Here is a 27,387-nt window from a genome sequence, read left to right as displayed (position 1 = left end):
CTTCACTTGGCCAATTGATTCCAATAGCCTGAGAACATGTATCCACAAATCACCCACTTTCCTGTATTTTAGAATTTTTTTCTGACTTTCTATTTCAAGTCTGGTTGTATGACTGTACTTCATCGAAACCAAGGAGCAGTTGTTATGTCCAAAGGTTGCAGACAAAGCCAGGTGAGCTGTGATGAGTTCATCATATACGACAATGGAATAGAAACTATGGCAAAACCGATAATTTATTTAATACATCGACTATGTCTTTTTGAGGCCTCACTCAAAAGTTTCTACCAGATAAACATTTGTTTCCCAGTCGCTCTTTCTTTTCAGTGTTATTCACTGAAATAGACTGAGCCTTTTTCATACAACATATACATGTATCTGGCGGCACGTGGAGTAATATTCGTCCATTTGTTTCTCATTACTTCATTACTGTGCAGGAGTGTGTTGAGTTGGAGACCAGTAACCTTGAAGGGTGTAGGAGTGGCCAAGTCAACGAGACCTGCACATTTTGTTGTAGGAACGACTACTGCAATGACCGTGTGCCAAATGGTAATGACCTCTACAGATCTTTAAATACATGTTATCAAACATGGTGAAAAGATATTCGTAATAGTTGTCCAATGGAACTACAGTGCATGGCAGAATTTGTGGAAAAGAATATGTTTCGAATGGCTGGATTCAGCTAAAACATTGTGCTGAATGTCCAAGTTCAAAAAGATAGAACATTTTTACAAGCAATAAGATCGCTACACTGGAAATATGAAGTCAGATATTTTAGCGTAATGCTAGTTACTTAGCTAACTGAAAAATGATATCAAAAGCGCAATAATTATTTAAACAATAGTAATGCAGCTGAGTAATAGTAAATGCTTTCAGCGTATATTTTTCGAGAATATGGAGATTACTGATGTATTTGTAAGTCCATGACTTGCTCTGTATAACAATTAAAATCTCTCACTTTCGATATTGTTATTATATGTGTTCACATTTATGAAATAACTGTACGTAGGTCATTGTCTGCTTGATGGAACTCTGTATGTGAATGGTAGCAGCTGGATTAAAGAATGGACTGACGTTTGTAAAAGTTGTACCTGTTTCGAAGACAATGTTAATTGCGTTGAATTTGTTCCAAAGACTGTAAGTTGAACAACAATTTTTCTCCAGTTTACGATAACATACGGTCAAACTGTTGAATTGGTGTTGGAAATGTAATTGACTTATTTGCAGAGAACGGGGCAGGGACGGTCAAAATAATGAGGGAAGGGAGGGAAAATACGCAGATAATTAGACTGTTAAAAACGAGGGTGATATTTGTCAGGTTTTCAACACTTTACATGTTATCTGAAACCTCGTTGAATGCAGATGTCACGCCCCATTTTGTCGTACTTTGTTAATCTGTGTACTCTACACAAATTGTATGAAGACTTCATTTAATTTGTTTTTGTTTTAACTTTTTGTTGTATTTTCTGTTTTTGTTTATCATCTTGTGCGCAGTACTTTAACGGATTACAGCTCTGTGAGGACAATTTCAATTGCCCTGAGGGGAGTACGTGTCAGAAGGAAAATCCGTCTTGCACCGGTGACGCATGCGTGGAACACTGCAGTGGTGTGATCCGAGAATCCAACGATGGGGCATGTGGCAAAAAGTCGTCGGGAATATCAAATGACTGTGTTGTGCTCAACATAGGGATCACTCCAATGGTAAAAAGGATGTTTTACCACACTATATAGCACCATAGCGTTTAACTTTTAGTCAGAAATATTTCGTTCGAACGTAGGTTGTGTCACTGGCTCAGGGGCGATGGACCGGGACAAAGGTACATTGTTCAACCGACGAAATACTTACACGTTCTGCGTGTCCTAATACAAAAAAAGTGCAGAACAGGGTCGTGTGAACTGTCTTGCTCCAGTGAAATCCTGCAGGTATCCGCTCCGAGCCCGTCTAACGAATTTTCTGGACCAGTGGGTCGCATACAGACTTTCAAAACGGCAGCATCGACTTTAAAGTATCTCACCATGCTGACATTTCGTTGCGTTCTTTTCTTTTGTAGGCACCGGCGATACCAAGAATTTGTGAGGAATTTGCTGACTACGTACGCAATAATGTCGATGACGTATCCCAATGCAGTGATGTTGACTGTCAGGATATCGGTGTTATTAAACGAAAGAGACGAGATAGCAATTCTGCCTTCCGTGTTCTCATAGTAGGTGTTCATTCGTTTTTGGTAATACATTTTGTTATTCGTTTGTTGACTGGTTACTCAAACTGTTCACAATTAACCAGCAGCCTGATATGCATTTTAGCAAGGTTTTAGACTGAAAAGTTCAATGGTTCGGTAGGTCCGATAAGAATGAGAGTAACTCTACAGGAAACTTTTGTTGAAGGGAGGCAGGAGACGATAGCGAGAGCATTATAATTGCAAACTGCCGTTCAGACTTGTTTCTTTGTGTGAATTCGTGCAAGAAAATGATGGATATCTAATATTTACGTAATCTTTATAGTATCTTTTGTTGAAATTATCGCCAACAACGCTTTTTTGGACTTGTTTGTAATCATTGGTGTATACCTTTCGTCTCAGGAACTGACAGACGAAAACAAGTCCGACAAAACGCCATCGGAGGTAGCCGACGCCATTGTAGAAACTCTAAATCGTGATAAAGACGGAGGCCTACTGTCAGATTCCCTGTCCAGCATAGAGAGTGTCGGTGTTGTCGTCGATGGTGGCTGGACAGATTGGTACGCCACGTCTGATTGCAGTGAGACCTGCGATGAAGGTGTGCAGACTGTTCAGAGAGACTGCACCAATCCAATACCTGCAAATGGTGGTCAGTTTTGCGCTGGGGATAACGTGAACCAAGTAACTTGTAACAACGGACCCTGTCCCGAAAATAGTAAGTTTTTTTTAATGTAAATATAGAATCAGATGATAATAAATACCACTAAAGTTGACTGGATGAATAACAAACTTCGTGACTTTCCGCTATTTAGATGATAGTCAATCTTAGTACATTGTTTACAGCCAAATTTGGTTTTTTAACATTTTGTAACAAAAATCATTGTTGAGCCGTTGCGATGATTAGTTTTCTTTCACAAAATTACTAAAATGTTTGTATTGACTGAATCGACATACTGACAGTATGCTCTCGATCAAAGAAATAGGAGAGAGGGACAATTTCCCCGTAACATTAGAAGTTAACTTAGACATTATTGAATAATGAATGCTAGTCACAGTTTTAATTTGCAGGTGTTTCATCATGGCTTCTTCCAACACTCCTAGCTGTAGCTGCAGCTGCTGTCATTTGCATAATTGTGATGTCTGTAATCCTGTATATCACTCACTTTGTTTGACCAGAGTGACCAATATCAGTGCCCTCTACATGGCTATGCAGGACTACTATTTGTCTCCTCTTAAAGTTTACATTTCTTATTCAATCTATATTGTAGCTTCCGCCGACGAGCACATAGACGACACTAATAAGCCAGGTAAGTCAACTTTCCTGTTCTCTCACAATTCAAATCGTAGTGAAAATCCGTCGTACATGCGACGATTGGTGACTTAAACTCTGTCATCCACGCTAAAGTTTCCCCTTGCAGCGGGAAATGTGATAAACAGTGGGTAAACATCATCTCTAGCATTTGTCGTGCAGTTCATGTTGTTAATACAGAATAATGAATGCTAGTCACAATTTTAATTTGCAGGTGTTTCATCATGGCTACTTCCAACGCTCCTAGCTGTAGCTGCGGCTGCTGTCATTTGCATAATAGTGATGTCTGTAGTCCTGTATCGACGATGCCGTGCTAATGCTAACAAAGATGACAGTCATAGACACCTCCAAGAGAGAGAGTCAGTCTCTTCAAACGACTACGGCGATGTCGGAGTTCTACGGCCTCAATCGTTTCACGGAAGGCGGGCTCAGAGAATGAGTGGCGTTCACAGTGGCACATTGTCAACGAACTCATCGGCTTGGTTAGAGACATGAACACTTTAGCTCAAACTCAACTAGACATTCCATAGAACACTCTAGTACAAACTTTTAACTCACTGATTTTTGTTTGGCGAGAAGACGACAATATCAATTGAGAGACTGGGGCGAGCCGCCAATACATTCAAATGACATTTAGTTCCCAATACCTATAAACAGTATTTGTAGAATCACCATGGAGTTTATCACTTTATCAGAAAGGCTTGGATTACGCCAACTTCTTCAGCCGTAGAAACTTTTCATCTCTGGATATAGTTTTGTCTACATTTCAACGTTTGTCTTCCCCTGAACAAGCAACATGCTATTCTTTTGGGAATCTCAACCATGAATTTGACTTTCATTTCGCCCAAAGCCATGAATTATTTTATACGGATATCTATAATCATAGTAGCTAATCGTCATATTCTAGTCAAGAGATCCCGCACAGGTTTTACATTGCTAGAAAAAATACGTTGTTAAAATGATTTTCAGCTCACAGCATATGTTTTGTTAGCCAGTAAATTAGATTAATATTTCCGTATGGTATCAGGAATAAACACGTTCTCTGTATATGGATTTAATAAGTAGATAAAGGGACATAGTTGTATTTCGACTTTATGTACGCAGATGTATTGTTTACATTTCTAAAAATAAACCTGACTCAGTTTACAAAAAAAACTTGTCTCTTATCATACAAAGACTGATTTTACGTTCGTGCTCTATGTCATTTGCTGTACCGCAATCATCAAACCGTACAGATTGAGCCAGTTACGTTCGTTTTAAAGCCACTGTATATTGACTCGGATGCCTTGTGTCCAAAACAAATTATGCGTTTTTATTATAAAGCATAATTTGGAGTTATCGTGCATCTATTCTATGGTCCCGAATTGAATCTTTTATTGTTTAATTTTGCTTGTCGTTGAAAAAAATCACTTTTCACAGGTGTCGTGAGTAGAGTTATCGACAAGTATGACCGTCACGGCCTCTAGGCCACGAGGACAAAGCGATAATATAAATCACGTCAGCCATGTTGACAGACAGACAGAAAGACAGACACACTTGCGTAGTTTAATTTTCCTTTCGTCTGACTTTGCGCATACCTGGACTTCCATTTTATTCTCAAAGGACATGATCATGTCATTCAGGTCCGTTGGCCATAGAAAAATTTTGTCAATATACCTATAGAAATTCCTACTTCGACTCAGGAGAGTAGACGATAGGTTAGAAGTGATGTTTCTAGTGTTGACAAATGAAAGCCCCAGTACAAACCATACCGAACCTCCTGAAATCTGTACTGGAATGGATTTATATGAGAACCGAATATTCTCAGTCGTCACGACTAAGTGCACATAAGACTGTACTCCAACCTCTTGACAAGATGTAGCAAGCAGAGTTAAGGATTAAAGGTGGCCTATCTATAGGGTTTGCGAAAGTTAGATCCAAACCAACTCTGCCAAAATTAATCTGAACCAAATCAACTTGTTAAAAAATCTAATCGGTTTAACATTGAATTCAGACCAAATGGGCTCCAGCAAACACCATTTCAGCCTGTACAAATCGGCCTTCAAATCCATGTTGTTAAAGCTGTTAAATAAAAACAACCACGCTTTGTATGCGTTTCATGATATTTTACTACATAATGTTCAGAGACCATGGCGAGGAGTCGACGCCGACTTTGTCCACAGACTGATCCAAATCCCTCGTACTCGCGTCAGACATTCTTTCAAAATCACGGACTTGCACAGATATGAGGGTTAGGGTTCAATTGTCAATCCGTGCCAACAATGTGGCCAACCATATTTTGCAGCTCAAACGTTGGCAGGTCCGGATTAGTCACAGGCTTTTTAAAATGTGGACCGAGTTGCTTTTTGATCATGGCAAGTTCAGGGAACACACATACATAGAATCAACCCCATTATTTGCTTTTAGGAGAAATGTTCTGTTTATTCGTCAAAAAATCACCAAACATGTTGTTCAATGGGGAAAAATACTCAACTTCACACAACATCTGAGAAAGGTACGAAGGAGAAGATAAAAGTGTAAACTTATGAACATTTGATGTTGATTGATTTGTTGGGTAATAAGAATAGTTGTTTTTGAGGCCCAAGTTTTAATACCCTTGTAATACTCTCACTATTATAAACGTTATGCAATTATCAACTAGTTTTGAGCAATAATCAAAATACAGAAGAAATATAAAGTTGTAAAATAGCTTGACATCAGATGACATTTTTGAGGAAAATCAGAGAACTTCAAGTTGTTGAGTAATCAGTATCCCTTGAACGGTTTTGGGTGATGTTACATCTATTTACAATGTATATGACATTGTAAACTAATTATATGCTATGAAAAAGACAACTACTTTAAATTCTTCGGTCCGGATAGTTTTATCATAATCACTTACTTGGAATTTCAAGTAAGTAACTCGAACAAACTTTCGCCCAAACGAATTTGTTTTGTTATTCAAACTCACTAAAAGTTACATAATCTTGTTTTGTTTCTATTTAAAATCTACAGAGCAACGGTGTTGTAAACCCGACTATAATAAGAAAAAAATCAATTGGAATAATCTTGAGTAACACTTGTAAAAAAACCATTTCATAACGTTATTGTTAGTCTCCTATAAAAAGCGATCACTTGCCATTGTGCGAGTGTGTTGAACATATTGATTGGTTGTCAAAAAAAACCATCGATGTCACAACCGAAAAAGTATCAGCGCATTTTATATTCAGTGTTTGATGACATAAAACGTGTGTGACTTCTTCCTATTGAGCTTTGTTCAATTATCAGTGTTTCATGCCAGTCAGTGGGAGAAGTGAGTGCCAAGCCGCTCTTACCGGCATTGTCACTACAATTGGAACACGTACGTAAATCAAAGAGCCTTCTCCGTTGTCACATAGAAGAAAGGTCGTACTGCTCCACTTATTTCTATAATTGGTTAGCAGGCTACAAAGATTCATTTTAATCGCATGGTTCGTCGGCCAAATAGGTGGCAGAATTCGCCTCACTCGATGCCACAGATATGCTGTCACACGGGTCACCAGAAGCCAGCCCCAGTGTACGTAAACTGCCACTGATGTCTACCGCTTTGTCGTCATCGTCGTCCGGAAGAATGAATCGTTCAGATGGGATATCACCACGTGCTTCGGCCTTGAGCATCGTGCTCTCATAGAAGTCAAGCCCTTCATCTCTGACAGGTTCTCCGCTTGTCGATGAGCGCATTTCCCCTCCAAACCACGGTCTGCCTACGGAGAAACCGCCCCAACTCCAAGACCGTGCACCATCAAAATCCGTACTGTCGCCTTCCAAGTTGTCCTTTTTACGTTTGTTCCTTCTCTGTTTTAGCAGAATAAAAACAACCGCAAGAAGAGCGATAGAAAGGAACGTGGAAACCACTGCAGCCGTTGTTGGCCCGATCCAAGATCTTTGGTTTTCTGAAAAAGGAAACATTAACTACAGATAAACTTAGATAAAATGCGCGTTTAGGTGCTTTTGGATTTTGACTATCAAAGTGATTATGAAAAAGCTTCTCATAATTACACACTTGTCATTTTGGCAGAAGTAAAAATACGAAAGGGCCCATGTAGAGGAAGTAGACTAAGTATCATATACAGAACATACCTGCTTCAATTGGAACGTTTGTGAGGCGAGCTGAAATAGACAGAAACAATATTTACAGAAGACTAATTTTAGTTTAAAAAATAATTACCACACAACCTAGTTGTCTGAAGGTCACGGTCGTGAGGTCCTATTGTCACTACACAAGACTTAGTGTTGATAGACGCGAGTACGTTTTTAACCTAGTGTGCCCAAAATATATTGACGATTGATATTTTTGTTTTGTAACAATAGCTTGGAAGAATAGGGAAAATACATGTAAGATGCATAAATGTTTAAAAAGCACTTAACTTGATTCGCAGATTGTAACATACAGTAACATCGATAGTATATAATGTTTACAAATAGACATGTTGTTTACAAGTGCATAAGTACTCTAGAAACACACTGACATTGTTTCAGGACCACGTGTCTAGTTTGTAAACGTCTATAAAAAGGAAATTCAAAATGGCTGGATATTTTTATTGACATATAATGTCATTTTTACTTCCTTTTCTCTTCTCTTTGCATATAATCACTGGAAAATGCCGACTTTGTTTTGCTGGTAGAAGACTGAGAAATCGACAATACATATGGAATTATGAATAAATAGAACGCTCACACGTCACCTTGTGTACTTGCAAGCACCGAGCCGTAACGTCAAAAAACTAAGAATGGGACTGGCACTGTACTTGTCTTAGGCTTTCTATGAAATTTGAACAAAACTAATTTGTCTTAAGATAAGGGTTGCATTTCATTGTGGGATAAGATCAGATCTTTCCCGTTCAACTGCGTATACCCACCTGGACACTCTTCTTCATTACAAATATGGAGAGACTCCTCGTCACCAGCACAAGAGGCACCACCATTACTCTGAGGGGGTTGGTCGCAATTTCTCCTCCAAAGTTGTCGACCTCCTCCACAGGTCTCACTGCATTCTCCTGCTGGATACCAGTCACCCCATCCTCCGTCTACGACTACAGTGACGTCATCTATGGATGACAGATCGCCTGGAAGTGTCCCGTCCCGTTTGGCAGTGACCAAGGCTTCGCCAACTGTTGTCATTAAATCAGCTGTGTCCACAGCCGACATGTTTCTTTCATTGTTAGGCTTGATTTCCTGTCAAGTGGGATCATAGATTGGGATGTTACTTACTTTGATCTAAATTGCACTGCCTTGCAAGTTTGCTTTGCTGCAATATAAACTACAAAACTTGCAAAGATTTTGCTGCCAACTAGCAAATTTTAGTTATTTAACCAAGGGCATTTAAACAGGTAACGTTCCCTTCTCTGAAATATTTTGCACAAATTAAAATTTGGAGAAGAATGTAAAAGCTTAGTTTTAAAGAAGCCCATTTCCCTCGAAAAGGAAAACACGCCATGGGCCAAGCCCCTTTCCATCAAAACTACTCACAACTGCCCCGCGCACACTATCATACTCCCTAGCCCACTTGCAACTATAGTTCGTGTTATCCTCACGAAATATAAACCCCTTATAAACAATCGGAACTCTTCGTCTCCCTATCAGTCATCAGGGCTTCTCCTTTCTAAGGGGTAATATTTTGCCTGCCGGCTTGAGATTAAAAATGGCTAATTCAAGTTCACACATACCTCGCTCGATAATGCGAAAGAAAGGCTCACCCATGGGCTGAAAAATCTACTCGCACACTCCTGATTATCGTCGACAGTCCGATCGTCTGTCCACAAGCATTGTCGATGTGTGTGACATTTCAGAAAGAGGACTAGGCATATTGCTAGTTGGTAGTTAATATTCATCATTTTGAACTAAATTGGCTATTTTAGATTAAGCAATTATAACAAACACCAATGACGTCAATCATTTACTCACAAAGTCAACTCTCGATTCTAAAGTATTGGCTCGTTTCCGTCTTCTCATGGCAATCCCACTTTCTTCTATGAAACATTTCAACTTGCTACAGATTGGAAAGTTTGGTAAAGTTCCTCTCAGATAGTCTTCCAGCAGCTGGCAAAGTTGTCGTACTGTTTGAGACTGTGAAGTGAACATGTTCTTTTCCATTAAATTTTAACTCCTTACAGATGAGACAGTCAATACACGAACAAATAATACGATAATTGATACACTCATTTTGACACCCCTATTCCCTTTTAATCATTACTTAAGGTAGCATGTGAAAGACTTACAGTGAAATACTCAAACTTTTTCTCAGACTTTCATAAATGAAACTTTCAAGAATTCGTTTACTAAATCAACAATAAATATCATGGGGTCACCAAGCAAAGTTTTGAACAAGCGAAACAAATCACCTAACATTTTGCAATATTTGAAATTCAAAATGGCAGCCATTCCTGTATTAACTCTACGGGGGAAAGTAAAAAATTTAGGTTGTTGAAAAGACTAAGACTATGAAAGTTTGTCTTTCTCCAAGAGCTTCAAAATGAATGCCCAATATTGGTAGATCAGACAGGAATTATAGAAATATCAGAGTCCGAATATCTGCCCCCGAAACGCGTTCTAACTTAACCGTAGACAAGTTAATGCAGTGTCAATTAATAAAGCAGCATGATCAAACCGATAAGACTGATTTCCTTTTTGTTCGTTCGGTGTTGTGGTTTTATTTTATCTGGATGCAAAAGTTAAGCATATGAATGAATATTTAGTAGTGTTGACGGAATGTGGAAGTGCTATATTCTTACCGATTGAATTTCGTTAGGATTGTATGTGATTCTCATTACACCACAGTTTCTGACAGTACCCGTCACGTGACCGTAGCATGGACTGGCCTTGTCAACTGCCTGTTGGTCCTCACCAGTTCCTTTGCAGAAAAATGCTGTCTTCTTACAATTCGGGTCAGAGATACATTCGCTGAGCTCTACTTGACAAGTCATACCATCAGTGCATGGCGGATGTGACGTAGTAAATCCTGCCATACTTGATTGTGGCACAGTAGAAGTCCATGGCGATGAAGATGGTAAAGGTGAAGTTTGGTCGGAGATAGCGTCGCATGGTATGGCCTCTTCCCAATACTTTAGTAGTGACAAAGATATTGAAACAAAGTGTGACACATGTTTTGCATAATCTATCTTGATGTTAGACAAATTCTGTATATTCACCTGATTTGTGTAAAAACTGAATGCACGAACGAACGAACATAAACTTGGCATTTTATAGCAAAAAATCATAAAAAATTTCAACTGAGAATATAGACTTAAAAATAACGTTGTTCCGAGTTTCTCGTATGATGACTTGTTGTTTCTAACCATATTCAGATTTCAAATACGACACCAATTAGTAAAGTAAATTCATGTATGTTCATTTCCAACTCGCATCATTTACTTCATCATTTAGGACGCGTACGTTAGACGAAATATTTTAACCTTTTAGGAATTGTCACTATTTTATCACATATCTAATTTATGTTTGTCATCTTGTCTTTTTACGTTTGTTTATCGTTTTGTCTGTCTGTCGGGTATTTTATCTCCCTATCGGCTTGCTTGCCTGTGTTTCTCTACCCTGTCTGGCTGGCTGGCTGGCTGTCTGTCTGTCTGTCTGTCTATCTGTTTCATCGTTTAATAGTGTAGTTTATCATAGTATCTTGTCAATAAAATGGTCTTACCTGTGTGCATCGAACTTTCCCATATAGACAGATACAGTCATCACAAGAATGTGCATCATCGTCAGCTATCTTTGTTCCATTATCGTATGTGCTACCGTTAACTTGACATGACTTAGCTGTAACCATTATGATAATACAATACATGATACTAAAATGATAACTAGGAATAGGTCACCTGCTGTAGATCTTAATTTGTTGGAAGGAATATCAATATCATTGTTAAAATAGATTTTGTTTTTTCTTCTCTTGCGATTTACTATGTGCAAAATTAAACGATAAAAGACACAAGTGGAACACATTGAACATAAACAATCAATATACTTTTTGTTCATTCATCTGATATCGTGATTTTCATGTTAAGTTCAATGCTATGATTTAATACTGAATGCATACCTTTACACGTGGGGTTGGGTTCACTCCAGTTGCCATCATAACAACTTGTTGTTGCAGCACCGGACATCTCGTAACCAGCACTGCAGGCGAAAGTTAAATTTGCACCCGTTCTCACAGGATATGTGAGGTTTTGTAGTTGTGAACCGTGTCCTGGTGAGCCTGGGTTATCGCATCTGCGCAAACAGCGTGGCAACTCAGGCACCCAAACACCCTCATTACACCTGACTGACAGCGAACCAAATAAATCGAAATTGACATCGCATTCAAAGATGAGCACCGCGCCAGTCGGAGCCGGATATTGAGTACGTTCGGCTGTTCTTTGCTTTCCATGTTCTGGATGACCCGGATCATCACATGAACCAACGCATCCTGGAGGCTCACCGATCCACTCACCGTTATCACAGGTTATCGTAAGACTACCAATTACATCGTATCCCTCGTCGCATTCATATTCAATGGAATTACCACTCGACACTGGAAAGCTAACAGTATTGGCAAATCCACCATTGACAGGAACGCCAGGAGCTTGGCACCTAGCCATACACTCAGGAATAGAGTCACTCCATTGTCCCAACAGACAAATAATCTGGTTCACACCAATTAGGTCATAACCAGTATTGCAATTAAGCGTAACCACTGTCCCAGACGACACGGGGTATGTCAAACCGTCCACCTGAAAGCCATTGATTGGTATTCCCGGGTTGTTGCAAGTTCCTGTAAGATTGAAGCATTCGATATAGTTCAAATGATTGATCAATGGCATTGAAATAAAAAAGACTCACGTTCGTTGGTAAAACAAGTGAGCAAAAGTCGAAAAGATGGTAATACTAATAATACGAAATGCGATCGCTTTCGCGTTACAAGAAAACAATAATTCATTACAATTGTATTAAATCTAACCGCTCGTCCATCACAATTTATGACTTGTTTTCAATATATTCAATATATCAATCTTCAGATGCTCATGATGAAAATCAATCTTCATCGAAGCTGCACTAGCTGCAAGTTTACCTGAATCACAGTTATCACCTTCCCATTCGTCTGTACAAATACACACGAATCCGTTGACTTTGTCGATACAGGTACCGTTGTTGAGACAAGGGTTGCTAAGGCACTCGTTTATATCTGTGAGGTCTTGAATGAGATAATGAAGGATACAGCTGAAAAAACTACGTATGCAATGCGTGGTCAATTGTGATGGTTAATTTGTAGGAGTTATCATAATGGAAGATCGACCATACAGTACCGAAATTTACGTTACTATGTCAGGTATTTTGTTTTTTTGTAGTCACAAGGTGTAACACACCGCCACCCAGTACCCTCTATCCATCCAAAGAAAGCATGCAATAATTCTGATTGTTGGAGGACATATTGGATTAATATATACATAAGGTGTTTGAGAAAATATTATAAGGTACAAAACGTTTTGAGAGACATGATATCAGCATATCATTATACATGGCAAGGGATGAGTAATGTTTATCACCTTCAAGAATGTTTAACAATAAACGTTGAGTTACCTTCGTCACAAATATCACCTGCAAATCCGAGTGGGCACTTGCATTGATAACTTGTTTCATGGTCTGTGCATGTCGCATTATTCATGCAAGGATTACTAGAACAATGTATACCTAAAAGTAAAATGAACTAGTTCAGATAACCGGAGAAAATTTCAATCCTATTTGTTAGGCGTCGTTTAGGAGACTCAGTGATCATTTCAATAAAAGAGCATTAACACCAATTGTCGAGCCAAATACCCATTTTCCATGTTGAGCACTGGGAACGTTTGTTCGATGGTACATATGTAGAACATCTATTTCACTGTTTGCTGTTACATAAAATCAATAACTTACTGACACACAATCTGCCGTTTCCAATGAAACCACCATTACAATAACAGTCACGAACTCCTCCCTCGTTGCCACAGTAAGCATTTGGATCACACCGTATGGCAATACAATCTAAGTGACCACCAATCAAGCAAGTGCATTCCTCATCACAATGCTCCTTCACAAAAGTTTCTTTGTACTGTGAAACAACAAACAAGTTTTAGGAAACATTGTCAAACGGTGCCTTTGAAGTGTTCCAAGACCTAACAAGTAAAAAGTTATCAGATGCCCATCAATGAATGTTAAATGACCTAGCCTCTAAATTTTAATGAAAACCGTCACCTGTTCAAAACATAAACAATCGCTATAAAAATGCTTTCACGACAGGAAGGTATGGTACCCTTCAACATTGTTATAATGTTATTAAATATTAATGTACAGTACAGGACCTCTAACGGTAGAATCTAATTGTGAGCTGTTTGACGGAAAGATGGTAAACAGTCGATTTCACTGACAAAAGATCTTTTGTTTTGAACGTTCATTTCTTCATATAAGAACAAATCAGAAAACCCTATATGCAAATTTGAATGTGTTTGTTTATTTGTCTGTCTCTTGTTTATTCGTATATTTGTTGTCTTATTTTTTTAGTTTGTTTATTATTCACTTGTTCATTTATTTATTTATTTATTTTTATTTATCTATTATTTATTTATGTATTTATTACGAGTTGATGTATTTTGACTTTATTAAATGTGGACTTGAACAATTAACAAACTTTTAGTAAGTTAATTAGCCACATTTTCGATTTAAATCTATGCGCTCAGCTGTTCATTAAAATGTACATTAATTATTTTGCTAGGTTAAATTAGGGTATTGTATGATACGACATACCTGGATGTATCTGTCACTTGCTGTACAACCACACTCAGCTAATGGGACACACTTATTTTCATGGTTTAAGAATGTTGAATCTGGACATGTACAGCCCTCAACACGGCGAGGTTCAGCGCATTGCAAATGAGGACTCTTGTTGCGGCAGGTCTTATCACATGGGGAAACTGAGTTGTTGTACACCCTGTCATCTGCACAGCTCAGGGCTGAGTAAAGAAAACATGTACGATGGCGAAGGAGTAAGATTTCATGATTGTTATCTTCAATGTAAACATAAAATTAAGCTGGAGATGAAGGGAACTTCTTCTCAGGATGCATATTATATTATTGATGGTGTTCTGTAGTACGATTGAAATAGTGCCGAAGACATAGTTGTTTGTTAGTATGTGAGGGAAATCATCTCATACAGAATGACTGTACCCCTTTGAAGAGGAGATTAAACACATGAAATATATTCAGGGTCATCAATATTCGACCAATTCAATCCTAAGTTCAAAAGCATTGTGAAGGAAACATTCATTGTTGTACTGCAATTTTTTTTGCGATAAGCTGACCTACCACAGAAGTCGTCCCTTCTCCATGACACAGATATTCCGTTGTCGAGACAGGTCTGGGCATAGGCCTCGCCATTCATGCACACACCACTGGTGTCGGGTAGTTTTGAACACACATCAAACATACACGATGAAACATAGTGATCCGGGTTAACTTTTGAGTGACACAATGAGAAGGGTCCTACATGAGCAGAAAGCAAATCAGATTCACTGAGTTTGTGATGTTTTACATTTTTGAAAGTTTATTCCATCATGCATGAGGAGTTGTCAGAATCCCTGTTTAGCTAGAACGATATTTCTCTTGTCCTATATTCCTTGACTGAAAGTTATTATTCTTTTCTGATAAACCTTGTGCAATGCGACAGATTGAAATCTTTGTTATCAAAACCAGAATAAATCAATCCATTACTGCTGAATTGACCATATCATCATGTGACTAGTACTGAACACAAATACGTACGTACATACCTTTTTCATTTGTAATGAAAGCACACATATCTTGAGCTTGTTGAGCAAGGTCAATATCTGTTGCACAAGGATTACAACCTCCAGCATGAGAATCACATGCCCCATCAGATGTGACCCATATATTACCAAATAGTGCAGCTCTATGTGAATGATCAAGCTCTATCGGTATCTGTGAAGAGATAGGTAACAGGACAGTATCATAGTTATCATTGTTCATTGTGACATTCAATGATATTTGCCTTGTTTAGAACTATCACGTTTTTGACTCAAAAACCTGTATTTTCCGAATCTTTTCACTCGTAGAGTGCAAAAAGATACGAACTGCTTACTTACCAGTTCATTTTCAAGGTCGGTGAAGTCGTCATTTGGGTCATCATTGTAGTTTCCACAGAGACCACGGACGGAATTTTTGTACATTCCTGGAAGCTTGACGTCTCCTTGGTGGAAACTATCCCATCGAACTGATAGTCCAAAGTCGGTTTCAACAGTCTGTTATCAGCGAAAGCGGTGGCATGATATATTTAAAGTAATTCTTAGCAAGTCAGCAAATTATCAGCGCTTATAATAATAATGAGATAATAAGTGTACTAACATGTTGAGGAAATTACAAATATCAGCAACACAAACTCATCCATTCAATGAAATGCATATTCATCCATATTAGAAAATGTTACCTTTCATTGAAATAGTACTCTTTCCACAGGGGTGTAAAATGAAATATACGGTAAACATTATTAATCTGACAGAGCTGACTTATTGTGGACGTCGAAGTATTTTGATAATGATACTTACAATGTATCGCCCTGTATATTTTATCATGATGTCAGTAGACAGGGCGAAGGGTAAAGACACTTGGACGCCGTCAACTTGCACTACATTCTCTCTCAATAATTTGATGTCCTTAAATATAAGTGATCGAATGATAACATTAGCATTAAAATGTTGGTACATGCCTGCAGGGAGATTTTTATTTCAAAGAAGCGACCTAGTGGGGATGAATTCCACCGTTACATGTTGACATTACGCACCTGAGAGATGTTAGTTGTGAATTTGCATATTGAATGTCACCGGTCTAGGTAATTGACAGAGATCTTTGTAGAGGTGATGTTTCTTAAGTCAAAAGACAATATTCAAAGATATTCTCAGAAGATATTTTGAAGACTTTTTTACTCCACTTCCAACAAATCTGACTAAGATCAACGCTAAGGACCTAATTACAAATGAGACATGTGGAATATTCTGAAAAGAGTTTCTGACAAAAATTACGGGAAATTGTCCCCGAAATAAAAATAACAAATTTTATCACAATTCGAAAAAACCAACTCAGGTCATAGCAGTTTCACGGATGAAGATCTATTCATTAAACACAGGCAAAATTGCCCCTTATGCAAATATGCTGAATTTCACCAGGATTGAAACAAATCTGTCTAAGGTTAGCCTAATACACACCTCTATATCAAGTTAGGAACAATCAGAAAAGCAATGTCAGGGAAGAACACACATTTCAAAGACCACCAAAAACTGCAAAGAAATTGTATGTCTGTTATCGGTTAAGGAACTTACTTACTTACTTACTTACTTGATATAGAATTTTTTACCTTATATAGTAGTTTTACCTTAATAGAGTTCATTACCCGCATTGTAAACTACAAGTAGGCCGTTGCGGAGCGACGACCACTAATCCGTGAGTGACCAAATGTTAAACAGCCACCCACCTAAATGCGATTTCCTAGGTGATCGGTATCACAAAATTACCTGAGTCGTTTATTTTTGCTCACATGTAATTTGTACTATTTATGCCATATGCATTACAGAGAGGGTGCTTTATATAGTATTATTTCCTTTCCAGTGGTAAAAAGAGGTTTACCTACCGTACCATACACGATGATTTGTACAAGACCTGTTACACTAAAAGTTTCATCTCCATTTGTTTTAACATCTTCATTTGAAGCAATAACTCTGAAGGAAGTCATTGAACTTGAGGAACTTTCTGTAAGTATGTAGGAACACGCTCCCTGAAATTCGTACTTCACTCCATCATATGTGATATAATGAGGGTCTCCCCAAAAGTAGCAGACGCTGAACTCTTGATTTGTGAGAAATGGATAACAAAAATTGATTACGACGAAGACTTATATATGGATATTTTCAATTTTAGTAAATATCTTCAATGTATGCCAATGCTGGACGCATACAGAAAGCCAACAATTATATTGCACATGATATCGTTATATCTGTATTGCCTTATTTCATCTAGCACGTGAAAAAATCTCGTATTTTAAGATATAATATGCAAATTTGCAACTGAAAGTTATTATCGTGTCTTACAAAAACTTAAGTACTAAGATTTGGTTTCTCGATTGTACACAATGATGTCAAGGGATGTTTCTGACATCTATTCATTGCAGTATTTACTTCCAAAGTGATCAACATCATGATTTACAAGATTATACTGCAAATGAAAATCTGATATTCTTTAAAAGGCCATTTGTAAATAATATTATCGATATGCACATTTAATAAAACAAGGTCTTCTAGGGGAACTACGTGTTGTTTGTAAATATTGTCAGCGGTAAAATGTGTTCTTCCTAGAACAACTGGATGATAAATACTATGACCGGGAGAATTGTGTGTACTTCAAAAACTTAGTCAATGTTATCACCCAGACAAGATAGACAGCATAAGCGAAATGAAAAACCCGACCTTGGATGTTGAAAACGGAAAAATCTTGGTGAGGGAGCCAGAGCCGGAGACCCCTCCAACTTCTAGCTCCCTAATCGAGAAACTGAGGTTTGTAAATTTGTCTACGGATAAAGTAGCTTCTAACAAGAAAACCGTCATGTTAACAAAAGTGGGAGTGGAGCCTCGAAAGAATGGAAAGCAGCCATGACAACAGAGGGACAGATGTTGAACGTTTAAGATATACCACTGTCCGGTCTTGATGTCCTCCCCTAATGCTTATAATGTCTTTAGGGCAGAAGTACGGCGACGATTGTGAGTCTTACTCAATATCAAGTTACCAAAATGAACAGAAAATTGTTTGTGTGACATGACTATGGTGCTAGCATTATTCACGATGAACTATTTGCATCAAGACGTAATGCGTAGGTAGCCCAATGCATAAAGCTTAGGCATCGGGATAGGGGAACTTGCCAGAGAGCCATTTTAATACAAGAATGCTTTTCGGAAGTACGTTAGCTTGGAATCAACTTAGCGTCCTTTGTGCTAAATACCTTCAAGTTTAGGAACACAAAACCGTATGGTCTGTGCGCCATCGATGAGCACCATAGACTGGAATGGGAAGAAATTTCAACTGGGCAAGACGAAAACGGTGAAACACCATTTACAACAAGAGTCTCACATTGAAGAGTCGATTTGAATATATTGGATATATCTTAAGTTTTTCTCTGAAAGTGTATGTTACTCTGTCTTCTCCTGATACATGTCCAAATTGTGTTTACAAGAGATACACTCCTCAAAGGTTGGATAAAATGAAATCTACTACTTCTCCCTTCTACCTCGGCATTGAACACGTTCCATTCACCATCAGCAGAGGCATATGGTTCTGTAACCAGCTTATTGAATTGATAAACAAAAGCGCTTATAAAGACAAACTATGCTGAGTAATTACAGCGCTCGCGGTGCTTTGTTGTTGTTCTCACATTGTGACACGACCTAGCGGACATGAAAACGCGTCCATTGTCAACACATATGCTGTATCTAACCCAAATGCAAACAATTATGAGATGAGCAATTTCCTTCCCAGGGAACTAAAATGCTACAGCCTGAGCTGAGTGGTAGCTGAAGCAGTGCTGCAGCCATCGATTAAAATAAATGTGTTCCTATGATACTGACATAAACAGCCGCTGTCATTCCAGAGAGGTATACCCCATTTGTAATGACAAACAGCAACCTCAATATGCTAATAAATGTTCCTCAACTACATGGTGTTTTTGACAACACCGCATATGTGGGGGAACTTTTGATTTCAATTTTTACGTAGCAGGGATGAGTGGGACGCTCCAGTGTCTTTCAAAGTGATAAATGCCGTAGATCGTTTGTTATTTATTCGTACAATTCAGACTTAAATGATTCCCAATCTTAAATTCTTTTGCTGCTTTTATTGAAAGCATAATATAGTATGTTGTGCCCGCTGTTTCTTTAACTTTGGTATTTTTCGCTTTTACAGTTTTGTTTCTTGTGGAAGGTTTGTTTCTCGTAAAATACAAAGTTCAGATATGTGATATGTGTTGTCCATTAGAATGTTTTTTTCCTAAGTCGAGTGAATGAGCTTGAATAGAGTATGTTAGCCTAGCCAATTAAAGACTTTGAATAAAAACGTCATGGTAGCATATCGCTGGAATTTTATTATGTCACATTAATTGACTTCATGATACTTCTTTGCTAAATTAAAGGATCATATATGATGATAACAGAACTCATAACCTGGTGAAGCTTTTTGAGGGAATTTGCTTGTGAAAAATACTGCCGTATAACATGTCGCATCAATCATGAAGATAACTTTAGTATCCCTCAAAATGCTGCGCAAGGCAGCAGGTTTCTATCATGTAACTGATATTTACCTATGTCACAATGTGTCCCTTGGAACCCAGATGGGCAAATACAGTCATATCGGTCATTTCCATTTATACATGTTCCTCCATTTTGACAAGGATCACTGCAACATTCATCAAGCTCTGATAAATATAAGGAAAACATTGTAAATGTTAATTTCATCCTCTCTTTTGTAAATAAATGAATTGACCCATAATTCATGGAAGATACTTAAAAAGATATTTACCTGCACAGAATGATTCATCTACGGGTGGTGTCCACACGCCATCTTCACATACTGTCATACCAGGCCCATATAGATAGTAACCAGAGTCACAAGAAAAAATAACAGATGTATTGTTCTTTACAGGGTACCTCAAAGTACGGACTTTGTATCCATTGGCAGGTGCTCCAGGGTCATCGCACTTACGAATGCATTCTGGAGGATTGTGACTCCATTTACCATTATCGTGGCAGATAATTGCATTTTCTCCATAAATGGCATAACCAGAATTACAGCAATACCTTATGACAGTCCCTTTATTGATGGGCTGTGGGACATTGTTGACAATGTGCCCGTTTCTAGGAATTGCTGGGTATTGGCATCCTTTATAACAAGATGGCAGTGGTTGACTCCAGTTACCATTGATACAAGTCAAGATATTTTTACCAACCAGGGAAAAATCTTGTCCACAAGCAAAGGACACAGCTGTACCAACACATACAGGATAAGAAAGAATTTCATTCCTATAACCATTGTCTGGTATGCCTGGATCAGAACATCCCAAGATACATGTTGGAATTGGATTACTCCAATCTCCGTCCTGACATACTGTCATATATATTTCCACACATTCTTCTAAAACAGTGTCGAACAGTTGATAACCCTCTTCACAATAAAAATAAACTGCCGTTTTACTAGATGCTGGAAACATTGTGTGACCTAGTTGGCCTCCATTAGCAGGATATCCTGGATCCGTGCACAATTTCTTGCAGATAGGTTGATCATGTGACCAATTGCCATCAAGACATGTAGCAGAGTGGGAGCCAACAAGTTCATAGTTTCTAATGCAACCATAATTGATGACTGTTCCTGTGCATACAGGATAGTTGTAGTCTGTCAAAAGATACCCATTATCTGGGAGGCCTGGATCAATACAGTCAGCTTTGCAGAGTGGTATTGGAGAAGACCAAGTGGTATTATGACACACTAGACTAATACTGGTGCTACACATCAAGGTAAGTTGGTCAAATAAACTAAAACCTTCATCACAAAAGAAACGCACAAGAGTTCCACTGACAACTGATAATTTATGATTTAATGTAGAACCACCATTTTCGGGCTTGCCAGGATTGTCACATCCCAGTTCACATTCAGGTACTGAATTACTCCAAAGACCTTCATTACATGACAATATCTCAGCACCAGTGAGAAGGTATCCATCATTGCATTCAAATTGTACAAAAACACCATCACACACTGGATACACATATTCATTTACTTGAAAACCATTTGCTGGTCTGCCTGGATCTTCACATTCCTTGACACATAGTGGACGTGGATGTGTCCATGAACCATCTCTACATGTGCTGCTGGCAAAATCTATACAGTCTACAGAGTGGGCATCATGCAGACGGTAACCTGGATTGCATTTATACTCAACAATTGTACCATTGGATACTGGATACAAATGGCTTCTTATCTGATATCCATATTCAGGATTACCTTGATCAAGACATTGTGGGACGCATTCAGGGACTAACATTGACCAACCCGATTCTGTGCACGTTATGGTCTCACTGCCAACTAGTTCATAGAGATAATCACAGCTGAATGTGACATTTGTACCATGACAAGAAGGATAAGTATAATTGCCCATCTGTCTGCCATTGACCAGACGGCCAGGATCCTCACATTCTCTCATACATTGTGGAGTCGGATAAGACCATGTTCCCTCTACACAGGTGGTTGTTACTGCTTCAACACAACTGGTCTCTTCATAGAAAAGATTATAGCCATGATCACAAGCAAACTCTACTAACGTGCCATTCTCTGCTGGAAATGTTGGTCTTCTCTTCTGATAGCCATTGTCTGGTGCTCCAGGATCCTTGCAATTTCCTATGCATGCTGGAACATGATCACTCCATTGACCATGTGAGCACACTGATGTGTTTGAGCCGTGCAAGTCATAGTCATTCTCACAATCAAAACTCACTTTAGTTCCTGAACATACAGGATATGCATGGGAGTATTGTTGGAACCCATTTGTTGGTTGTCCAGGGTCTAAACACCCTCTCCAACACGATGGAAGTGGTTCACTCCATGTTCCATTAAGGCAAGAGGTTGAGGCTTTCCATATACAGCCACCGGTCGATGGATCGTGTAGACGGTAGAGTGGATCACAGTCAAATTCAACTACAGTACCATAAGAAACAGGATAGTTGTGGTCACCAACTTGACTTCCATTTGTGGGTGAGCCTGGATCAATGCACTGTTCTACACAGACGGGAGCAGTATCGTTCCACATTCCTGCAAGGCAAACAATTGTTTGCGAACCAACAAGTTCAAAGAGGTAGTCACATGTGAAGCTAACTAATGTTTGAGTGCAGACTGGGTATGTTGTGTTTCCAACTTGACGGCCATTTCTTGGATTGCCTGGATCCGAACACTCTGCCACACAATCAGGAAGCTGCTGGCTCCATGTGCCTTCATCGCACAGAGTAACTGCATACTTCAGACACTTTTGTTCCTCTGCATCATACAACAACCACCCGTCATTGCAGCCATATTCGATTAAAGTTCCATTCTTAGCAGGGAATGTATAATTTCTTCTCTGGTATCCATTTTCAGGCATGCCAGGATCTTGGCAATTGCCAATACATTTTGGCACTTCCTCATTCCATTCTCCCCTGATACAAGTGATATTATTTGCCCCTTCGAGTTCATATCCATCTTGACATGCATACATCACACTTGTACCACTACAGACTGGGAATGCCTGGCTCCTTATCGAATTTCCATTTGCTGGTCTGCCTGGATCTTCACATTCCTTGACACATAGTGGAAGAGGATGTGTCCATGAACCATCTCTACATGTGCTACTGGCAAAGTCTATACAGTCTGCAGAGTTGGCATCATGCAGACGGTAACCTGGATTACATTGATACTCAACAATTGTACCATTCGATACCGGATACAGATGGCTTCTTATCTGATATCCATATTCAGGATTACCTAGATCAAGACATTGTGGAACGCATTCAGGCACTGACGTTGACCAACCTGATTCTGTGCATGTGATGGTTTCACTGCCAACTAGTTCATAGAGGTAATCACAGCTGAATGTGACATTTGTACCATGACAAGAAGGATAAGTATAATTGCCCATCTGTCTGCCATTGTCAGGTTGACTAGGATCCTCACATTCTCTCATACATTGTGGAGTCGGATGAGACCATGTTCCTTCTACACAGGTGGTTGTTACTGCTTCAACACAACTGGTCTCTTCATAGAAAAGATTATAGCCATGATCACAAGCAAACTCTACTAACGTGCCATTCTCTGCTGGAAATGTTGGTCTTCTCTTCTGATAGCCATTGTCTGGTGCTCCAGGATCCTTGCAATTTCCTATGCATGCTGGAACATGATCACTCCATTGACCATGTGAGCACACTGATGTGTTTGAGCCGTGCAAGTCATAGTCATTCTCACAATCAAAACTCACTTTAGTTCCTGAACATACAGGATATGCACGGGAGTATTGTTGGAACCCATTTGTTGGTTGTCCAGGGTCTAAACACCCTCTCCAACACGATGGAAGTGGTTCACTCCATGTTCCATTAAGGCAAGAGGTTGAGGCTTTCCATATACAGCCACCGGTCGATGGATCGTGTAGACGGTAGAGTGGATCACAGTCAAATTCAACTACAGTACCATAAGAAACAGGATAGTTGTGGTCACCAACTTGACTTCCATTTGTGGGTGAGCCTGGATCAATGCACTGTTCTACACAGACGGGAGCAGTATCGTTCCACATTCCTGCAAGGCAAACAATTGTTTGCGAACCAACAAGTTCAAAGAGGTAGTCACATGTGAAGCTAACTGAGTTTTGAGTGCAGACTGGGTATGTTGTGTTTCCAACTTGACGGCCATTTCTTGGATTGCCTGGATCCGAACACTCTGCCACACAATCGGGAAGCTGCTGGCTCCATGTGCCTTCATCGCACAGAGTTACTGCATACTTCAGACACTTTTGTTCCTCTGCATCATACAACATCCACCCGTCATTGCAGCCATATTCGATTAAAGTTCCATTCTTAGCAGGGAATGTATAATTTCTTCTCTGGTATCCATTTTCAGGCACGCCAGGATCTTGGCAATTGCCAACACATTTTGGCACTTCCTCATTCCATTCTCCCCTGATACAAGTGATATTATTTGCCCCTTCGAGTTCATATCCATCTTGACATGCATAGATCACACTTGTACCACTACAGACTGGGAATGCCTGGCTCCTTATCGAATTTCCATTTGCTGGTCTGCCTGGATCTTCACATTCCTTGACACATAGTGGAAGAGGATGTGTCCATGAACCATCTCTACATGTGCTACTGGCAAAGTCTATACAGTCTGCAGAGTTGGCATCATGCAGACGGTAACCTGGATTACATTGATACTCAACAATTGTACCATTTGATACCGGATACAGATGGCTTCTTATCTGATATCCATATTCAGGATTACCTAGATCAAGACATTGTGGAACGCATTCAGGGACTGACGTTGACCAACCTGATTCTGTGCATGTGATGGTTTCACTGCCAACTAGTTCATAGAGATAATCACAGCTGAATGTGACATTTGTACCATGACAAGAAGGATAAGTATAATTGCCCATCTGTCTGCCATTGTCAGGTTGACTAGGATCCTCACATTCTCTCATACATTGTGGAGTCGGATGAGACCATGTTCCTTCTACACAGGTGGTTGTTACTGCTTCAACACAACTGGTCTCTTCATAGAAAAGATTATAGCCATGATCACAAGCAAACTCTACTAACGTGCCATTCTCTGCTGGAAATGTTGGTCTTCTCTTCTGATAGCCATTGTCTGGTGCTCCAGGATCCTTGCAATTTCCTATGCATGCTGGAACATGATCACTCCATTGACCATGTGAGCACACTGATGTGTTTGAGCCGTGCAAGTCATAGTCATTCTCACAATCAAAACTCACTTTAGTTCCTGAACATACAGGATATGCATGGAGTATTGTTGGAACCCATTTGTTGGTTGTCCAGGGTCTAAACACCCTCTCCAACACGATGGAAGTGGTTCACTCCATGTTCCATTAAGGCAAGAGGTGAGGCTTTCCATATACAGCCACCGGTCGATGGATCGTGTAGACGGTAGAGTGGATCACAGTCAAATTCAACTACAGTACCATAAGAAACAGGATAGTTGTGGTCACCAACTTGACTTCCATTTGTGGGTGAGCCTGGATCAATGCACTGTTCTACACAGACGGGAGCAGTATCGTTCCACATTCCTGCAAGGCAAACAATTGTTTGCGAACCAACAAGTTCAAAGAGGTAGTCACATGTGAAGCTAACTGATGTTTGAGTGCAGACTGGGTATGTTGTGTTTCCAACTTGACGGCCATTTCTTGGATTGCCTGGATCCGAACACTCTGCCACACAATCGGGAAGCTGCTGGCTCCATGTGCCTTCATCGCACAGAGTTACTGCATACTTCAGACACTTTTGTTCCTCTGCATCATACAACATCCACTCGTCATTGCAGCCATATTCGATTAAGTTCCATTCTTAGCAGGGAATGTATAATTTCTTCTCTGGTATCCATTTTCAGGCACGCCAGGATCTTGGCAATTGCCAACACATTTTGGCACTTCCTCATTCCATTCTCCCTGATACAAGTGATATTATTTGCCCCTTCGAGTTCATATCCATCTTGACATGCATAGATCACACTTGTACCACTACAGACTGGGAATGCCTGGCTCCTTATCGAATTTCCATTTGCTGGTCTGCCTGGATCTTCACATTCCTTGACACATAGTGGAAGAGGATGTGTCCATGAACCATCTCTACATGTGCTACTGGCAAAGTCTATACAGTCTGCAGAGTTGGCATCATGCAGACGGTAACCTGGATTACATTGATACTCAACAATTGTACCATTTGATACCGGATACAGATGGCTTCTTATCTGATATCCATATTCAGGATTACCTAGATCAAGACATTGTGGAACGCATTCAGGGACTGACGTTGACCAACCTGATTCTGTGCATGTGATGGTTTCACTGCCAACTAGTTCATAGAGATAATCACAGCTGAATGTGACATTTGTACCATGACAAGAAGGATAAGTATAATTGCCCATCTGTCTGCTATTGTCAGGTTGACTAGGATCCTCACATTCTCTCATACATTGTGGAGTCGGATGAGACCATGTTCCTTCTACACAGGTGGTTGTTACTGCTTCAACACAACTGGTCTCTTCATAGAAAAGATTATAGCCATGATCACAAGCAAACTCTACTAACGTGCCATTCTCTGCTGGAAATGTTGGTCTTCTCTTCTGATAGCCATTGTCTGGTGCTCCAGGATCCTTGCAATTTCCTATGCATGCTGGAACATGATCACTCCATTGACCATGTGAGCACACTGTGTGTTTGAGCCGTGCAAGTCATAGTCATTCTCACAATCAAAACTCACTTTAGTTCCTGAACATACAGGATATGCATGGGAGTATTGTTGGAACCCATTTGTTGGTTGTCCAGGGTCTAAAACACCCTCTCCAACACGATGGAAGTGGTTCACTCCATGTTCCATTAAGGCAAGAGGTTGAGGCTTTCCATATACAGCCACCGGTCGATGGATCGTGTAGACGGTAGAGTGGATCACAGTCAAATTCAACTACAGTACCATAAGAAACAGGATAGTTGTGGTCACCAACTTGACTTCCATTTGTGGGTGAGCCTGGATCAATGCACTGTTCTACACAGACGGGAGCAGTATCGTTCCACATTCCTGCAAGGCAAACAATTGTTTGCGAACCAACAAGTTCAAAGAGGTAGTCACATGTGAAGCTAACTGATGTTTGAGTGCAGACTGGGTATGTTGTGTTTCCAACTTGACGGCCATTTCTTGGATTGCCTGGATCCGAACACTCTGCCACACAATCGGGAAGCTGCTGGCTCCATGTGCCTTCATCGCACAGAGTTACTGCATACTTCAGACACTTTTGTTCCTCTGCATCATACAACATCCACCCGTCATTGCAGCCATATTCGATTAAAGTTCCATTCTTAGCAGGGAATGTATAATTTCTTCTCTGGTATCCATTTTCAGGCACGCCAGGATCTTGGCAATTGCCAACACATTTTGGCACTTCCTCATTCCATTCTCCCCTGATACAAGTGATATTATTTGCCCCTTCGAGTTCATATCCATCTTGACATGCATAGATCACACTTGTACCACTACAGACTGGGAATGCCTGGCTCCTTATCGAATTTCCATT

General features: G+C 39.6%; 3 protein-coding genes across 4 annotated transcripts in view; 1 reads left to right on the top strand and 2 right to left on the bottom strand.

Moving 5' to 3' along the window:
• LOC139139142 (uncharacterized) overlaps positions 1–4,658 on the top strand; it is a 44,731-nt gene extending 40,073 nt beyond the window's left edge. Inside the window, exons 36-43 of the mRNA XM_070707948.1 lie at positions 100–171; positions 435–546; positions 1,007–1,134; positions 1,492–1,698; positions 2,049–2,201; positions 2,577–2,889; positions 3,443–3,481; positions 3,698–4,658. Coding sequence (XP_070564049.1) covers positions 100–171; positions 435–546; positions 1,007–1,134; positions 1,492–1,698; positions 2,049–2,201; positions 2,577–2,889; positions 3,443–3,481; positions 3,698–3,978 — 1,305 coding nt within the window. The 3' untranslated portion in view covers positions 3,979–4,658. The remainder of the gene's footprint in view (positions 1–99; positions 172–434; positions 547–1,006; positions 1,135–1,491; positions 1,699–2,048; positions 2,202–2,576; positions 2,890–3,442; positions 3,482–3,697) is intronic.
• Positions 4,659–5,875: 1,217 nt separating this feature from the next.
• On the bottom strand, positions 5,876–25,607 carry LOC139139141 (complement receptor type 1-like). Of its 2 annotated transcripts, none has more exons than XM_070707946.1 (18): positions 20,089–25,607; positions 19,871–19,984; positions 17,159–17,373; positions 16,080–16,187; positions 15,621–15,776; positions 15,288–15,456; positions 14,824–15,000; positions 14,266–14,471; positions 13,399–13,573; positions 13,066–13,176; positions 12,557–12,679; positions 11,546–12,259; positions 11,153–11,268; positions 10,233–10,562; positions 9,406–9,567; positions 8,361–8,676; positions 7,582–7,611; positions 5,876–7,394 (listed from the first exon to the last, which is right to left on the bottom strand). In XM_070707946.1, exons 1-18 carry the CDS (start codon positions 24,782–24,784, stop codon positions 6,922–6,924), a joined length of 8,391 nt encoding a protein of 2,796 aa, XP_070564047.1. In that variant the 5' UTR covers positions 24,785–25,607; the 3' UTR covers positions 5,876–6,921. The 2 variants fall into 2 exon arrangements, with proteins under 2 accessions (XP_070564047.1, XP_070564048.1); XM_070707947.1 differs by having other exon boundaries at positions 12,557–12,670.
• A 44-nt stretch (positions 25,608–25,651) lies between these two features.
• On the bottom strand, positions 25,652–27,387 carry LOC139138081 (complement receptor type 2-like; the record flags this gene model as incomplete). Its single annotated transcript, XM_070706305.1, is given in 3 exon segments — positions 25,652–25,770; positions 25,773–26,528; positions 26,598–27,387. Coding segments are annotated over 3 exon segments (1,665 nt in total), but the record flags the coding sequence as incomplete, so codon positions are not given.

This window comes from Ptychodera flava, chromosome 8 (genome assembly GCF_041260155.1).
Source record: "Ptychodera flava strain L36383 chromosome 8, AS_Pfla_20210202, whole genome shotgun sequence".
Taxonomy (NCBI): domain Eukaryota; kingdom Metazoa; phylum Hemichordata; class Enteropneusta; family Ptychoderidae; genus Ptychodera; species Ptychodera flava.
This window is presented reverse-complemented; position numbering and strand designations above follow the sequence as displayed.

Bases quoted from the DNA above. Each gene is read 5' to 3' on its own strand.
- LOC139139141 (XM_070707946.1), bottom strand. From the start codon at position 24,784: ATGAGAGAATGTGAGGATCCTAGTCAACCTGACAATGGCAGACAGATG. The intron at 15,777-16,079 runs GTAAGTATCATT...CGCTGATAACAG, and splicing joins AATATACAGGGCGATACATT to ACTGTTGAAACCGACTTTGG. The intron at 7,612-8,360 runs GTGGGTATACGC...TGTCTATTTCAG, and splicing joins TAATGAAGAAGAGTGTCCAG to CTCGCCTCACAAACGTTCCA.